The 19,236-nt window shown below is 38.0% G+C and overlaps 1 protein-coding gene across 1 annotated transcript in view; it reads left to right on the forward strand.

The window, feature by feature from the left end:
* Positions 1-19,236, forward strand: part of LOC117399568 (collectin-12-like) — a 101,744-nt gene that overhangs the window by 5,298 nt on the left and 77,210 nt on the right. Inside the window, exon 2 of the mRNA XM_033998844.3 lies at positions 5,328-5,378. Within this exon, the coding sequence (XP_033854735.2) occupies positions 5,328-5,378 (51 nt within the window). The remainder of the gene's footprint in view (positions 1-5,327; positions 5,379-19,236) is intronic.

The following is a 19,236-nucleotide window of genomic DNA, read 5'->3' on the forward strand; positions in this document are numbered from 1 at the left end:
ATCCCTTTAAGGGCCAAGCATTTTTCAATGGGATGCTCTCCCAGGACGAGGTTTTTTAGTTTTTTTTTAGTTTTTTTGGCTGTGTTTGATTCTCTTCCTGTACAAATTCACAAAATATCTATTTTTTACAGTAACATCTTGGATTGGTGTCCTTTTTTCAGAACACGGGAACATTATAAAGTACTTAAGAATCTATTTTTTAACACTATGGGGTAGATGTACTAAACATGCAAACCAGTCAGAAGTGTAGAGTGAAATGTACTAAACAAACGCAACACTGTTAGCATCAATTTAACTAATGCTTTGCAGCCGCAGTTCTTATTTGCGCTTTAGCCTTAAATGAATATGTAATTCTGGGAGTTCCTGCAGAAATTCACAAAAACAGGGTGGAGAAGCAAATGAGGGATCAAAAATATTGTAATGAGATGTACTAAAGCTGTGGGCAATTGCGACACTTACAATTGCTTCAATTTGTTAAGAACTTTTGAAAGCATGTTTTAAAACAGTCGCAATTGTTGCTGGCATTTCCCAGTCCGCTTTTTCTCATGCATTGCCAGTTGTGCTCAATGTATTTTTTAGACGAACACCCAAGTACCTAATTTTCACTAAAGTCAGGGTGTACTTACAAGCCTTGAAAACAAATTTCTATGACATTTCTGGTTTTCCCAGCGTGTTGGGAGCAATAGACTGCACACATGTGCCACTAACCCCTCTAGGTCATTCTGAGCATCTGTATAGGACCATGATCTATTTTGTGTTAATTGTCTAGGCTACTAAGTAGACCAAGTTAAAAATAATAATAATAATAAAAATAAAATAAAAAAAACCTAAAATCATTTAGTTTCAATTTAAAACAATCTTTTATTCACATTGTTTTGTGTTACCAGTAGGCTAAAGTACAAAAAAAAGTGCGCTAGGTATTCATTTGATTGTACTACAATACTGTATACTGTATAGGCCTACTGTACAGATTTATATTTTTACATAATGTGTAGCCTACCCAAAACATATTAGTGTCATTTCAGTGCAATGATTTATATTTAAAATACATAGAGAACTGTAAATGTATGTGTGTGCGATTTTATTGTATTGTTTTTAAACCCGACACCTCCGTATGTCAGACAAACATGTCCGGTTTAGCGAGGGGCTACTGTATGATTATGAAAAGCTTTTTGGGGGTGAAGCTAGGGGCCCCACTCTGATGGGAGTAAACTGCCTGTCATTATATAACTTATAACAAAAACAATGTTATTTTGATTCTTGCACCCTAGCATGTATAGACATTATCCTTCGGGCACCCTCTGCTGCAACAAACCTCAACTCAACTGCCGCTATTTTATTTGAAAAAATGTCACACAACTCTTGCTAGAGACACAAATAATATTTTAATTAGTATATTGCATCTGTCTTCATTAACATATTTTTTCTTAGTACATATGACAAAATGTGCACTTTGCAAAATGTCGTAACGAAAATGCAAATTGCTGTATGTTTGCACAGCGACTGGCCCATCTTAGTACATCTACCCCTATGGGCTCTATGTACAAATATTACTTACACGTTCGTAAATACTGTCCTTCGTAGAATTTTTGCGTGCGATGTATAACTCTCTGTCTGGTTCAATATGCACTGCATCACTCCTGCACCTGTACACAGTAAAGCCACTTTGCCACACGTGGTGTCAGAGATGGGACAATGGGCCAAACTCACTGGCGGAGCGGCTGGAGGCGCTGGAGACCAGACGGAACGCAGAGGAGAGAAGACAGGAGGAGAGCTACACTGTGCGCATTGAGAGGGTAGGGCTGGCGATGATAACAACAGCGTCCAACCCTACTGGAGCACCAACCATGATGGTACAGAAGGCGCGGGCATTAAAAATGACAGTGGAGGATGATCCAGAGGCATACCTGGTCGCATTTGAGCACCTGGCCACCACCGCAGCAGAGTTCTGGGTGAGCCAGTTGGAGCCCTGCTTGATTGGGGAGGCTCAGGCAGCGTACCAGGCAATGAGTGACGCAAATGCCACCAACTACGACCTGGTGAAGTTGGCCATTCTCCATCGCCTCAACATTACGGCAGAGACTCATAGGGTACAGTTCAGGGAGTAACGAAGGTCCCCGTAGATACAGCCTAGGGTGGTCGTGGAACGATTGTGTGACCACATGGTCCACTGGCTGAGAAAAAAAACAACTTGCAAATGGGGGAGGCGGTGGTGGTGGAGCAATTCTGCCATGTGGTCAGCGCCGAGACCCAAGCCTGGATCCGGCACCACAACCCCGACATCCTGGAGGAAGCCGTGAAGCTGGCCGAGGATTTTGAGGACGCCATGGTCTCTGCCCGGACAGGGAAACTGTCGGTTTCCGCACTTCAGAGCAGCCGAGCACCACCTCCTCTCTCTTCTCCACCTCCACCAACATCAGCCCCAGGATCGAGACGTCTGAGACCACTGACCCCGATGGGCACCCTTATCTCCCCCTACATGGAGACCAAGGTTGGCCCCCAGCTGCCCCTTTTCCTTTTGAAGCTGAAATGTTTTCTCCTGTTTTCCATCCTAGAAAAATGAACAAAGAAAGAAGAACCGCAAAATGGGATGGAGCATCACTGAGACAAGGCTGGGGTCTGGTGGGAGAGAGCTCGGATTGTAACAAACGCCAGTCAAAAGGAGTCGGAACGCAGTGTGACCGAGAGGGCGAGGTTACTGGGCTATCTAGGGCAGATGCTACTCCAGCCCCTCTCAATATACCGGACATGTGGTACTCATGATCTAATGGTAGTGGGTGACAGCTGGAGGATGTCCTGGAGGAGCACGACGAATGCCACGATCCCGTTGTGGTTGTACTGTGCCAGGATGATTCAGTGCTGGGAGCAGAATTGGGAGTATGAATTCCATGCTGTTCTGTATGATGAGTTGGTTGCTGGAGCCAGAGCTGCTGTCATGTAGCTCTGAGCAGAGAGAAGTAAACTGGAAAGGGATGAATTTATTCCATGATGAGGTGATGGAAGGGAGGAGGTTGCAGAGGCAGAGGTGATGCTGCTGGCATGATCTGGTGGAATCTGCGGATCTGCAAACGGTAGAGAGCATCAGCAGCATTATTAGAGGAACCGGGCACATGCCTGGCTTAAATTAAGAAATTATTTGACACAGATCGCCAAATGAGCCTTCGCAGTAATTTCATAATGAATGGTACTGAAGATCGTCCTTTATTGATTATTTGGATTGTGGCTGTATTGTCGCTATAAAACAGAATTGATTTTCTAGACCATGATTTGCCCCAGATGAAAGCAGCAGCAACTATTGGGTATAATTCCTATAATGCAGTGGATTTCTGTTGTGGTGGTAGAATTGCTATTTCAGGGGGCCATTGGCCGAAAAATCTGAGAAGATCTATATTATATAAACAAACTGTCAGAAAATTCAGATTCACCAGAATCGGAAGCCAAGATTTCTGCCAACAATGATTCATCTAATCGTCTTGCCATCTTGAAATAAAATTCCGTAGAGTGGAAACGTATCTCATTAAGAGAGGCTGGCACGCTAATTAGAAACAGGATGCTGGGAAAGGGAAATGTTTTGGGGAAAATGTTGATTGTGTGTTATTTCAGTGTTTTGATTAGAATCCATTACTCTTGTGCTCGCTACAATATTTTTGTGTTCATATCAATTTCTGTACAGAAACAGTAAACACATACACAGATTATCCTATTATTAAAGCAGTATTTTACCACCAGCAAGGACAACAAAATAAATAGTGCTAACTTTCATTATTACCAGTAATAATGAAAACAAACATAACAGATATACGTTTAGTTCATGAAGCAGTATCTGCTTATATCGTCTTGTTTCTTAATATTTATAAATGTTGTAAAATTTTAAAATATTAAGCCTTCTTGGCCCTTTAAAATTTAAAGTGACATCCAACGATATGCATTTCCAGCCTGTTCGCAAAGTACGGTGGCCCAGTAAGTCAATAAAATGAAGTGCTTTTTGTATCGTGTTTACCCGATCCAGGGCCCAGAAAGACACTTCTGCATGATCGTGTTTATACGATCATGGTCCTTAAAGGGTTAAAGGACTATTTGTTCTTAAAAGAAAAACAAATGGTACATGTGCTAAAACCTAATTTAGGAGCCATTAGTTTTAAAACATTATCAATTTGGTACCAACATTCCTTTTAGAATAAAAAATTGTATAAACTTAGACAAAAAAGTAGACACGCAAATTTGGCCCATTGTGTACCACTGTAAAAATATACTTCCTTTGTATAATCTAGGTTTTTTTTCCGTTCTTCAGCTCAATAGGAAACAATGTCAGTTACTGTTTGTAAAAAAATTGAATATTTCCGGACATGTGGAGGCTATTTGCTTCTCCTACCAACACTGGCAGAAAAGCCCAACTATATACTGAACACTGAAGAAATGTGTTTACTAAGCACATATAAAGCCTTTCATTCTTCTGAGAAGTTTTTAATATACAGAATGAAAATTATTGGATCCACATGGCCTTGTTAGAGGTACTGTCAATCAGATGGCCACAACGCTTATAATTACAGAGGAATCCTATCTAGATATGTTCAAGGGATGCATTATATCAACTATCATCTATTTTTAATATTCAATTTCCTGTTTAATATCCTATTCGCTCCAAAGCTATCATATGTGTGTTATGTATGATTATCTATTATTGTTTCTGCTTTAGAATATATTATGTTTGCCAGGCTTACTTGTTATTACGTTTCAACTCTTAAGTCTCTCTCAAAGTTTTCTAGTCACCATTTTTCAAAATCATTATATTTCCTATAAATTGACCTATTCTGCCACTAAAAGCGTAATAAAAAGCATTCAACCAAGTATTTGTGGTACACAAAAACAATGCCTTGGTTTGATTAAATATAGCCCTGCTCTTTCAAAAGTTTACCATAGTAAAAGCATAGCAAAATTTAGTAAAGCATATGTAAGCATTATAAACCCAGAGAGGTATGGCAAAGCATATATAAAAAAAGAAAAAAAACTTGATAAACTCTGGTAAATGCATTCGCAAATGGTTATGAATAGCATGGAAATAATGCAAAACTACCCTGCACATTTACCACGGTAAATTTTTATAAGGATGTACTTGCTGTGTGCTCTTGACTGTCCTGGTTATTACTTCCTTTGTATCCACTCAAGATTCAAGAACTTATGCTGAGCAAGTAAATGAAAAAAAGACATGCATCACTTTTTCACACTTTTTAATACTGCAAATGTAAAACTTCTGTACTCTGCTACAGTACATGCCCCCGCAGACAGTCTGCTGAGCTGTTTCAAGTGTGTTGCAACTGTTTTTACAGACGATTTCACTGAGGAGGAAGAGATGCAGTCCTTTGGATACAAGAGGTTTGGTGAGTAACACTAAATGCCCATGTGTGATTTAGGATGCGCCCCCTCTGTCAAGATGGTTGTGTTGTGCACTTTGTTTCATCATTTGTCTTGCAGTAAGTGCGTAGTCAACCAAACTTGTTCTTGCTTTCTGTTTTCTTCCTTTGATACTGCACTCCTGATACCTTTGTGCACGTCATTTTACAGTAATGGGGTTAATCCTGATGTCGGCAACAAGTAATGAGCAGACAGCCAGTTCCTTTCCTCTCATACACCCAGGGAACTCTTTGGAAGAGGTGAATTCCCAATAAAAAAAATAGCAAGCTGCTGTAAATAAAACCCAATGTGACCAAACTAAAAACAGCTTCTGAATTAAAAAGCCATATTTAATATTAATCATAATTTAAGTCTCCCATTATAGGCATTTTCTCGTGAGCCTTAATTGTAAATTACTCATACAAAGGATGCATATTTGGTCTAATGGCTCAAGCTGTTGGCAATGGGAGTATTACATTATACTCTGTTAATGTTTTACATGTTTAAAACTGGTTTCTAAGCAGCAACTATCATTGTTATTTTTATTTTTTTCTGTATCAACTTTGAGGAAAAATCCATGACAGCCAATTATGATCTAATGACGGGGCTGGGTTTAACAGACAGAATGAGACATCCAATGTTATATTTATTTAATTGAAATTAATTTTGGACCCTCCATTTACTTGGCCAACTGCAGCAATTGGCAAGCATTTGGGCATTTTGTATCATAACATAAAGTAAACAAAAACGGACTAAACCAAAAACAACAGCTGAATTAAAATGGCATGTGCACATTATTTTTATTTAATTTATTTTATATTAATTTCTTGCGTTTATGTTTGTGGTTATAGTGAGTTAGAGGTGTGCAAAGTAAAGAGGTGTGCAACATAGAAGTTAAAATATTTTACCACTTCTGCTATTCGTTGGCATTTAGTAATCCCAGAGGTGTGTGTTACAGTAATCTTCTTCATCTCCCTATTACCTCTGCTCAATCACCTGCTCTTGATTGTACCAATCTACGCATGGCTTTATTTAATGTTAGATCTCTATCAAATGAAGCTCCTCTAATCAGTGATTTTATTATGGATTATAACATTGATATTGTCTCTTTAACTGAAACTTGGCTTGGAGCTGATGACTTGATTGAGGCTTCTCCTCCAAATTACTATTTTTTCCAGAAAGCCCGCTGTGGCGGGAAGTGGACTTGCCTCTATCTTCTGCAATGAACATAGACTCAAACAGCAAATAGCTGAAGGTTATTCATCTTTTGAATTGTTAACTTTAAATAACCAATTATCTGTTCATATTGTAATTATGTATATCGTCCACCTAGGTCAAACTCGCTATTTTTGACTGAATTTGGTTATCTCTTATCTATATTGTTTGTCAATTACGATTATTTTATTGAATGATTTTAACTTTCATGTTGACAATGAATCTGATTTGAGGCTTTAATAATGATAGGCCAATCTCCAATCTGCTATTTTTAGTGAAGGTTCTAGAGAGTTGTTGCCAAACATTTCTAGCTCTTAATAACATATATGACAAAATTCAGTCTGGATTTTGTGCTGCACATAATACTGAGACAGCCCTTGTTAGATTAGTAAAGGATCTGTTATTAAGGTCTGACTTGGGCTTTCTCTCAATTTTATTTCTTCTAGATCTAAGTGCTGCTTTTGATACTGTGGATCACTCCATTTTATTGAATTGCCTTGAAAGCTCAGTGGGATTGTCAGGAGGTGTCCTGTCTGGGATCATGTCTTGTCTTTCCGATAGGTTTCAGTTTGTCTCTGTTGAGGAAGTGAAATATGAAAGAACTGGAGTGAGGTCTGTGATTTGCAGAATATATATCTTTTTTTCAAACTTGGAAAAATAGCGTATAGCGTAAAATACAGAGTATGCTGATCTGTTTCCTGCTGTTGTTATGATTTCTTCACTGCAACCTTATATGCTCTTGGGAACCAGCACTTGGGCTTTTTATCCTGGTACAGCTGTGTCAGCAGAACAAGGGGCTGATGATGGGCTGGCCTACCATGCATTTGACTTTCTGCAGCTCAATCCTAGACCTCCATACACAGAGCAGCAAATCAGCATGGCTTTCAAAAATAAACAAACAGGGGTAAATACCTTAGTGCTGTTCTCAGGCTATTACTAAAGAGAAATTAATTAGAGTTATAAGATGATTTAAGATGTACTATATTGTTAATATATATATATATATATATATATATATATATATATATATATATATATATATATATATATATATTGTAACACAGCAGGGAGGGGGTTAATATCCTCCCTGCAGAAAACATGTGCGTATGCACATTTTGTTAATTTGCTTATTGTTTAATTGTTTTTCTGTTAATTGTTTTATTGTTAATTATCACCTGCACCTGGCTATGATTGTAAATTAGAGCCAGGTGCAGGGTTTATAAGGAGAGCAGTCAGTCTGCTCTGGGCTGCTGAGTAGAAGGAGGCAGAAAGAGGTGCTGTGCTTCCTAGCAGTCGTGAGGTAAAGTGTGTTGTATTAAACCTGTGTGGTTTTGTTTACTGTTTGGTGGGGAAACAGCCTAGCTGTCCCACTTGTAGTCAGGGTGTTCCTGTGTGTTAGTTAGTGCTCGTAAAAGAGCTATGTGTTTATTTTGTTTATTTTGTTTTGTATTGTTTATTAAATATTGCACAACCGCACTTTAAAAAAAAATCAATTTCTGTGTTGGGTCTGTGTTTTAAAGGGGCAACGAACCGCGGAGAGACCAAATCGTTTACAATATATATATATCTCTATATCAGGGAGTCAAACTGCATCAGTTTGTCTGTTCCGATCCAGTTCATAAACAGTAGCTCTCCGGTTCACTTACAGTTAAGAAAACATAAAAATAAATCTGAACCGGTTCGCATAAATAACTCTAACTCTTAACTTTTTACAAAACAATAAACATAACTAAGGAAAGAAAACCACACTCGTTCCAAGAAAATTCTGTTGCAACAGATCACCATAATGTCCTCCAGGATCTCTTCTGTCATGTTTGTTCTTTGTGGTGACAGTACAAACTTGAGACTAGAGAAAGCCCTTTGAATTGTATCTTGAGTTGATGGAACAGCAACAGTAGCCAGTTTGTACAGTTCAGGTTGAGCATTTCTTTGCCAGTGCCAGTATTTCAAAGTGTTCCCATCTTTGCTGAGTCGAGGAACATGAGTAAAAATATCAAGAATTGTAGCAATGTTTACTTTTACACTTGATGACTCTCTTTTTTTACTGGATTCCCTCGCCTGCAAAAGAAGCTCAAGTTCATCATCTTCCTCCCTAACATTGTTGTTCATTACTATTATTTTTTTTTTTTTAGCAGTTGCCCTTTTCCAGGGCGACTTACAATTGTTACAAGATATCACATTATTTTTACATACAATTACATTAATTTTTACACATTATTTTTACATACAATTACCCATTTATACAGTTGGGTTTTTAGTGGAACAATCTAGGTAAAGTACCTTGCTCAAGGGTACAGCAGCAGTGTCCCCACCTAGGATTGAACCCACAACCCTCCGGTCAAGAGTCCAGAGCCCTAACCACTACTCCACACTGCTGCCCATTACTACCTGCCCTGCCTGATTGTTGCTTGCTGCTGGTGTAGCAGACAACCTCTCCGTGTTGTATAAAACTTAGCAGGTTCTCTGAGAAATGTGTTCACTTTTGAGGTGTCAATCTGGCATTTTAGCCATATCCCATAAAAATCCCCCATTGTCAGCTGTCCTGACTGGAGCTGTTTTGTTGCTATTTTTGTTGGTTTGAGAGCTGTGGCTATTTGTTTCATGGTGTTCCACTCAGCATCTTGGACAGGAAGGTTAGAAAGACGTTGCCACATCCTGGCAGAATTCCTTCAACTCAAGCAAGCGCTCAAGCATTGAAAGCTGAGTGTCATCTTGTGGGGCAGGCTAAGAGAGGTCTCTTCAATTTCAGTTTCTTCAGAATTACCATGTATGTCGGTTGCTTTCAGTCTTTTGCAAACAGAACGTGCTTTAGCAACTGTATGAGCAATGCTACGATCTTTAAGTACACCATCAACTGCTAGCTGGAGAGTGTGGGCTGAGCAGCGGACACTTGTTACAGGAACACCAGTATCAAGTTCAATCAGTGCTGCTTGTTCCAGTTCATGCATCTGATCCGAATCTGTTTCTTTGTGACCAATCTCTTCTGTGTCAACATCAAGTATTTCCTCTCCTGTATCCAGGTGTTCTTCACTCCTCTGTTCATCATCATCATTCATTTGTTGGACACACTTAATCATGTTTGCACAATTATCTGTTGTCATGCTGTATATTTGCTGCACATGTTCTTGAGATGCTGGGATGTATGTCTTTATTTAATTTAATTTAATTCATAGCGAGGGTCCGGACTGCAATCTGTGCTTCTTTCACAAACTGGATGTGAATCCCAAAAAGAGCGATCCAAACGTGTTGCAGAGTCAATCTTAAAAGAGAGAAGACGACCTTTCACTTCTTGTTTGATTGACTGGTGCACATCACTGGCCACAGTTGACACTTTATTCCTAATATTCTGTGCATTTACAGAAACATTAGAATCTAACCTTCAATAATTGGATGAATTATCTTTTGAAAGCCAGAGTCTTCCATTAAACTGAAAGGTCTTCCATTGACTGTCACCAGTTCAACACAAGCATTTAAGAGACACTCCTTATTGATTTTCACTTTCACTGTCTTACTTGCCAGAAGACAGTCCAAAGTTTGCTGTCTCTGGCCTGCTACTTTTTTCGAAGGGCCACCTGACAGACTTTCTTCTGCTTTTCTTTTTCCAGCCTTCTCCTCACAGAAGGCTTTGAAATATTTTGAATGGAACTGCTGAACCTGTCTTTCCAAATTGGCAGCATGATTCCCTGTAATGGTGACTTTGCAGTTTTGGATCTGGCACTGAGATGAATCTTTCCCAGGGTCATATTTGAAGTGATGTCGGACAGGGTTGGGGTGCTTTGGCAATCTGCAACAATAAAAACTATAACAAAAAATTAGGAGTAAGAAAATGAGCACAGTGGAACGTCGCATATATCAGACCGTCACATAACCGCCCTGATCAATTAACCGCCTCCTTAAATAAATAAATAAATAAATATTAAAAGTAGGCTACGAGAGTAATGGCATTGGCAGCAAATGCAGCTTCCGCTATGGAAACAAAAATGCAGCGTTATAGCAATCAGCCTTTTGGTGCGTTCCCCTTTAAGAGAGGCAGGCTTTGTGCGTGCGTCAGTCAGCTGCGTGTAGTAGTGACGTTTCAATACACCAGTTGAGAAAGCTTTTTTTTGTGCAATGTGTTTATATGATGGAGCGTACGCTTGCAGGTATTGGCAGCGTGTTGTTGTAGCTTTTAAATGCATTTGAAGTTTGTGGGGAAGAAAAAGTTCCGCTTCTGCAATCTCATTCATTGGTTTACCTGCCCATTAATGGTTGAGCCAATTGCATTCCTGAAAGCGCAATGACTCCCTCCCCCTAGCTTGGCAACACTCTGTTATTGGAGCAATGAGTAATCAGTCACCACTAAACCTAATGCATGCTTTGTACATGACGGTAATAAGAACTTTTTTTTTTTGGTTCAAAGTAGGTCTGTACTTTTTCAAACGTTTTGTTATTTACTGTATTTGGATTTTTTGCATGCATCCCTCTTCTTAGCTACACAAGGCATTTCTGCACATCTGTTCATAGAAACAAACTTACATAGCTACATTAATAAGATGATACAAAATAATGTTTTGACTCAAACTATTTTAACAGAAACAAATAAAGAAATAATAAAAAAATGTTTATGCATGACCGTAAACCACACACAAAACACCATGCTTTGAAATAGCTAGAAGCATCCATGCATTCAACTTGATTATAATGAAAAGGTTTTTGTTTAAAAATAAATTTAAAAAACAAAATTGTAAAATACATATTCATGAATGATAATGTTATACAAAAACCATGCCCCAACCACAAACACTGTAAATGGAAGCATTTTTGACCCACCGGCTAATGTGCTTTATGGTGGCGGTGGCTTTTTTGTTTCACAGGCTTATTGCTTCTACCCCCGTGTGAACCCGACATCAATACTGGGTTTGTAATATACGGTTTATGTGAGTTTTGTTTTGATCAGGGTCTCAGAGGCAATGTAAAAAAAAAAAAAAAAAAAGGTGGAAAATTCCTTGCAAAAGAACTCAAAGCAGACAGACTCTTATCAAAGCAATTATAACTTTTAAGTAAATCAAACACGTTACATAATTTTACAAAATTTACAAAATAATACAAAATTAGTATAGGCCTATTAATAAAAAAAATGTCTGTTATTGTTATTTATTAAATTACATATACATATATACATATATATATATATATATACATATATATATATATATATATATATATATATATATATATATATATATAGTGTAAGGATAGAGAACAGGACTACACCTCCCAGAAGGAGACGGGCTGAAAAGCCCGTTTTTGATCATTGTTTTTGATTATTGTTTAATTGTTAATTATCATTCGCACCTGGTAATGATTATAAATTAGTGCCAGGTGCAGGATTTGAAAAGCATGCAGCCAGTCTGTTCTGGGCTGCTGTGTGTGAAGAAGCCCGATTGATAGTGTGCTCAAGCGTATAGAAAGACAAAGGTACTGTGTATAGCCTTTTTGTGAATCGTGTTTTGTGTAAACCTGTGTTTTTGTTTCTTGTTTTTTTTTTTTTTTTTAACAGGTAAACAGCTCAGCTGTCCTGTTTGAGTTAGGTTCCTGTATGTGTTTTAGTTAGTGCTCAAAAAGGAGCTAGGTGTTTATTTTGTTTTGTTTAATTCTTGTTTATTAAAAATAGCACATAAGCGCTTTGAAAACTTTTCTGTGTGCTGGGTCTGTTTGAAAGCGGCAAAGAACGTGATATATAATATATATTATTCAAACAAGGCGATATTCACTTACCTCTTTCAAAAAGTAATTAGCTTCTCGGAGTTGGGCTGGTAGCCTCTCACTTCATCCCCAGCAGCAGTGTTGGAAGAAACTGAGGTTACAGTAAATGAAACACTGTAATAAAGTAGAAAAATATCCCAAAAGTAGCATTAGGTTGCAGAGGCCTTACTTTGCCCCAGTGAAATAACTACAAAGCAAAGGATGCCATAAAGTAGTTCAACTTTTTTTTCTTGTGTGTATTTCAGGCAAAACAATACATAAAGTTCAGCTATGACCAGAATGTTTTGCATCACCTAGAATTTTAGAATTGAGACATAATTTAAAAAAAAACGGAAAAAAAAACGATATTAACATCATTTAGATCTTATATTTAACATCATGTCATCAAATAAACTACAAAATAATATCGCAAACGTCTACTGGAAGCCATAACAGAAGTACAGTATTTTACATTAGATTTCAAAATGTCACATTTTTCAATTTGTCAGTTTTTCGTTACTTATATGGAAAACTACAAAGCGGTATGTAATTCAATATGTTAATGTAACATTATTCAGCAAGTTTCATTCGACTTTATAAAGCAAAATGTGTTAATTCTATAGGGTGATGCAAAACCTTTGGCCATAGCTGTTTTTTTACGTTTCTGATATTGTGAGGTGATGTATAATGAAAAGCCAGTGTTGGAAATCTGTATCCCCCTATTCTGACTTGCTTCCCAAATCTGCAGCAACATCTGTAACTTTAGGTAGAGGTCACTATTTAGCAGCTTGAGTTGCGTGTGCATCCTAATCTGGACTATTTACTGCTGTCAACAACTTTTTAAACGGGGACAAGAGCAGCTGTGTTGATCCTCTTTTTTTTTTTTTTTTTTTTTAAAACAACAATATATTAATCCCACGCATCAGACAGAGACCCTTTTTCACTTGCCATCTGTTAAGGTGGTATAAGGGATTTATGATTTCTATCAATTGTGTAATTTTTGGCCAACATGTGAACAAAGAGAAAAAAACAAAGAGAGAGAGAGAAAGAGAGCTTTTTTTATAGACTTGGTACTAGGGGGAATTATGGTGGCCAATGTCATGCCTGACCACCTGAGACAGCCCTAATTTTGTTGTTTGTTCACAGACCAGCCAGATGCAAGTCTGTGTGATACATTCCACGATAAGGCTGTCTCAAGGCCATGAGACGAAGCAACTTTAAGGAAAAGTTTTGTTTCTTTCTGGCAACTTGTGAGGCTACAGTACTACCTAAGGGAGTTGCTTTCAATCAAATTTCCCAATTAATTTCAAATATCACCTACAACTGGTTGCTTCAGTAGTTGCCAGAAAACAAGTTGCCTGAATTTTGCCTTGAGTTTTATGGCCACTAAGGCAATGACACACCAGGAAACATTCTGGCAACCTTGTCTGGAAACTGTTGAAGCAAGTATTTTAAACTAATGTGATGTTTGTGGTTGAAATATACAGGGAAAATTGTTGAAAAATGCCCCCTACAATTAGTTTCTTCTGAAAGTTCAGGCAACAATTCTTGGAAACTGTTGAAGCAACCAGCCCAATGTGACATGTTCTAAGTTTCTCAAGTCAAAATTGATGTGTTATTGTTGCTTGAATTCTTCACATAAGGAACATTGCAGAAAATGTCATCTACTTTTCTTCTGTTTTATTGTGTTAATTTTATTGATTATACAGTTAATATCTACTTTAACTGGTAATCATTAAAAAGGACCATGGGGGCGTGTGACAGAGACAGAATGATTCTTGGTGACAGATCTCCCTCCCGACCTGTAAGGGCACTGTGTAAAGGGAACAGAGTGCCCTGGACTGGATGGCCTGACAAAATTCATTCCCAGGGTTAGTCAGAAGTCGGCCATCTAGAAAGGGGGCAAAGCTATGGTACACTAAATCATCGACCTGGAAGAAAAATGATGTGGCAGCTGCGGACTGGAGGAGTGGTTGCACTCTTTAACCAAGGAGTCATGATTAGGGGTCTACCTAATTCGCGATTTCAAGGAAATCGTGAAATTGAGGGGTCACTGCGAAATTCACCTCTTTTAGGGGCCAATGCATACCGGACAAGTACGGAGAGGAAAAAAAAGAAACTTTGTTTAAATGAACTACTGCACAACGCAAGCAACGCAAACTACATATCTTCCTTCAGTAGATAGCCCTTTTTTATTCCTTTGTTGTCCTGTGTGCATTGCTCTTAAGCAAAAAACAAACAAACAAACAAAAAACATCCACAAGTAACATTTACAAAAAAGTTCTCCAAAGCGGTTAAAGTTCTTGTTTACTATTCAAATGCTAACTAAGTTTTAATCAGCCTATCAGTGCGTCTACTGGCACTGCTTTTATGTGACCTGTACTGTGCAGTAGGGGGTGGGACAAAGTCAGTGCTGCACTGTTTTGATTTAGGTTGCTAAAATCTAGTTTTCAGCAAGTATATTGATTTAATTAAATAAAGACCATAACAAAACATTCCTTTAAACAGTTTTTTAAGTTGTGTGAATAGGGTCCTACATGTACATTAATATGTACAGTATATAGAATAGACTATGAAATGAATATCAAAGACTATGAAATGAATAACTACTTGATATTATTGAGTATGTCAAGATATTTCCCAAAGAAACTGTACATGCAGACTGAGGTAATTGCTTTGCATATCTTAATGTGTCTTTGGAGAAAATATGATCGACCGCTATTTAGCTTCAGAATTACACATTAAACAAAAGGCTACTACAGAGGCTTCTGAACAGAACGTAAAATAAACAGCTTTCAGAAACCAAACTGGAAAGTCAGCCCAGACAAGAAATATTCCTGTCTGCAAGTTAAATCAGTACTACAACGATCTAGCACAGCCACCTCGCTTCAACGCGCTGCTTACTTTTTCGCAGTTGGAATTTTAGACCCGAATAGGCACATTTTCTAATAAAATAAATTATTGGATGGGACAAATAACATGACAACGAACGTGCTGCATATATTGCCTTTATTAAAGTATACCAGATGCCCTTGGGAAAACAAGTTTTGGGGCTGTTTCTAATCGATTTACACATCTGTATAACTTGGCAAAGCTTTGCCTTAACTTCCAACCAGTTCAGTGGATGCAGAACGTGCAGTCTCAATGTATGGGCAAGTTAACTGCTGGGGGATGCTGCATGCTTGCCTTTAACAAATGACAGCACTCTGTTTTAGTAAGGAAGCAAGTACCACTATTTTTAGGCTTTATAGTATTCTGAAATATTATTATTATTATTATTTATTTCTTAGCAGACGCCCTTATCCAGGGCGACTTACAATTGTTACAACATATCACATTATACATTATTTCACATTTTTTTTACAGATATCACATTATTTTTTACATACAATTACCCATTTATACAGTTGGGTTATTACTGGAGCAATCTAGGTAAAGTACCTTGCTCAAGGGTACAACAGCAGTGTCCCCCACTGGGGATTGAACCCACAACCCTCCGGTCAAGAGCCCAGAGCCCTAACCACTACTCCACACTGCTGCCCTAATACTGTCTACTTAGGTTTATTTAATGTTTAAACAGGTCTGGGAAATCCTAATTTTATTCTGCAACTTGAAAAATACGTAAATTTACCGCGATCTAAGTAGACACCTAGTCATGATTGACGGTACAAAAGGGGATGTAGCGAAGTGATCTGTTCCTTTGTATGGTTAAAAGGTGAACCGGAAGGAGAACATGTATTGTAATCATGAGTGTTTTGTTTGTTTTGTCGTGTCTAAGGAACCACTTTGTTTGTTATTATTAGACAGCTGAACACGATCCAGAGCTGTAGCCAGAGCACTTACCCGGACATCACTGCACCAATTATTCACGAATAAACTGTATTTACACCTCGAGCACTATATCACTCACTGTGGACTTGTGTTTGTGTTTTGTGTTACGTGTGGGTGTTAAAGATTGGGACTATTATTATTTCGGGACCAACCCATGGATTAAACCAGAGCAATACATGCCGCTGTATTGCCTGTTCTCATTGTTATTATTTACTGCCTTTTGTCATCACTTAGGATTGTACAAATAAAACACCACTGCACCTGGATTAATGTTGTCTGTCTGTTCATTGATCACCGCAGCACTCCTGCACCTGCACACTGTTAACCACTTTGCCACAGTGCGGCAGGGGATTCTGACCTAATTCCAATACAGGTTCTAGACTGGAAAATGTTATGAAAATGTCCAGTTCTGGAAGGCCTTCCACATCATCTTTACTGGGTATCTTCACATTCTAAATTGTTTTAGGACCTAGTCAGACATTTAATAGGTTATTGATAATTAAGCACATGTGTAACAAGCAATGTTGTGATGTGGTTAAGGTTCATACCCAGCCTCCTCCTTCCTATTCCACATGCTTAAAACAGAGACCCAGACTGAAAGGTTGCTCTATATCTATGCGATAACTGGACGTAGCTCAGTGAATCACTGCTGACCATGTACTATTACTGAGGTGTTATTATAGTGTCTGCATAAGAGACTAACCTAACCTGCTGTTAGGTTTCAGTGATTTCATTTGGCAGAGTTTTTGTTAAGTAAAACTGCTCTGGAATTTCTGAAGTTTCTGAGCTCCTCATGGGATCAATTCCCAGAAAATGCAGCCAGCAAATTTTGAGTGAATTAGGCTATTAACCCAGACTGAAACCCTGACCATGTGCATGGTTTCACTTACGCACTCCTTGTAAAGCACAAGGCTTAAGATTATTATTCAGCTGTTAGTAGAAACAAAAATGAGAACAAATGCTATGGCCTTGGAATCCTTTCTTATTACGAGGCAGAAAAAAAAAAACACTGGTAAAAAATTTAATTTATTTATTATTCGTGACAAGAAGCACTTCAGTACAATATTAACCCTTTACGGCCCTACATCGGACCAGGTCTGACATTAAAATTTTTCCTTTCCGGTCCTATGTCGCACCCTATCCGACATCATCAAAAAGGCATCAAATCACAGGTTTCTAGTTGTTTTTTCTCCGGAAAAAGCCGAGAAAAGCTTTCCATGGCTGAGAGAGACCGAGAGAAGTCGGAAAAAAAGGAGGCGGATCTGAGCAATACACATAGTCCCTTCACCACAGACATAACACGGACATAAACAAACAAGATAGCTGTTTCCGCATCCAGCGCTCAAAGAAAATTGCAGACATTTGCCAAGCTTTTTGAGATGTTATAGTAATAAAATAATGACTTGGATAGCATTATTAAGGAGTTTGGTGGTAAATCGAGTGATCAGGAAATGATTTATCAATATGCACGACTATGAAGAGATATGTGATAAATACAGCGAACAAGGGGTGGGACGGGGCTGGAGATGCAGTACTGAGTGTCCTGTTGATATTCAGTGCCCTTTAAACCTGTTTTACTGTGAATAAAATTAGTTTTAAACAGTGCATATAAAATAAACAGCTTGTGTGAAAATAGATTAGACCTGACACACCTGACAGGTACTGAATAAATGGACCGCAAAGGGTTAATGTGTATGAGTCTATACAGGCCCCATGCACAAATTTGTAGGACTGTTTAGAATGCTTTTTTAAGGACTTTTAAAAAAATTGTTTGTTACGGTACATTTTTTTTTTTTAAGGTTTAACAGTACTTTGAAAAATGAGAGTAAACTAATAAACCCTCCCTAAAGCAGTTCAAAAGGGGGTTGTGAACACAAGCCCCTTGATTTAATTAAATGAAGGCCATAACAAAACATTCCTTTAAACAGTTCTTTAAGTTGTGTGAATAGGGTCCTACATGTACATTAATATGCACAGTATATAGAATAGACTATGAAATGAATAACTACTTGATATTGAATAAATAACCGATACATATCTCTTTCAATACTTCACGATTCGATAATTCACAAGATTTAGGTTAATTCACGGTTAGGCCTTTTGACTTTGAATTGTACACGTGCTATACTTTTAATTTACGGTTTTCAATATCTTTTTCATATGTAAGTCAGACAGCAAAATAAAGAGGGAGTGTTTTGTTTCACATTTATAGTTGGCTTTCCTATTTCTGATTAAAAAAAAAAACAAACAAAAAAAACAACATTTTTACTGTCCCCTTGCTGTACCTTGTGTTATTTCTAATCGTTCTGGGTAAGGCTGAATGCAGAGGACCGCAATGCTCGGTTTTATTGATACTGCTCTGGGCAGTTTTGAAATGGCCATCTTCAGATCACTAACGAGTCTCAGAATTTCACAAATTTATGTATCTCAAGCATTGATTGATTCAGTACTGTTTTGATTCTTGTGAATAACACACCAGAAAAACACTGCCATTACCTTAGATGTGTGTTAACATAACTGGCTGCTAACTTTTGGCGGCACCAGTGTCCTTGATTGTGTTTCATCATTATATTATATTATATACATTGAGAAATACAAGATAACTTAATTGGAGACAGATGTTTGTTTTGGCAAAAAGTCCATATTTCCATATCTCTGATACAGGAAAGAGGAATATGAAACATTTCAGGATCGGGTGACATGCATGTGTCACTATAACAATCACGCCGTTCATATGTCTGTAGTCTGAAAAGTTAACACAAACTCCAGCAATGTGTTTTCACTTGCACCAAAAACAAATAGAAAAGGTGAAAAACAGAAGATGCGAAGAGCTAAGAAACATTCTAAAGGCGTGATTTACAAAGCCTAACGCTTCCTTGCGCACTGAAATAAAACCTCCTGACCTCTGATTGGACGTCATGTCCTGTATTAACACTGCCAGTCAACATTAAAAAAAGGGGTCATTGAAGGTCTAGGCCAGGTTTACTTCTGTATTAACCTAGGTGAAACAAATTCTGTTTCACCTGAAAAAGTGCGAGTACCCATATGTAGATTAAGTGTTTCTGACCAGTGTTA

The sequence above is a fragment of the Acipenser ruthenus genome, chromosome 4 (genome assembly GCF_902713425.1).
Source record: "Acipenser ruthenus chromosome 4, fAciRut3.2 maternal haplotype, whole genome shotgun sequence".
Taxonomy (NCBI): domain Eukaryota; kingdom Metazoa; phylum Chordata; class Actinopteri; order Acipenseriformes; family Acipenseridae; genus Acipenser; species Acipenser ruthenus.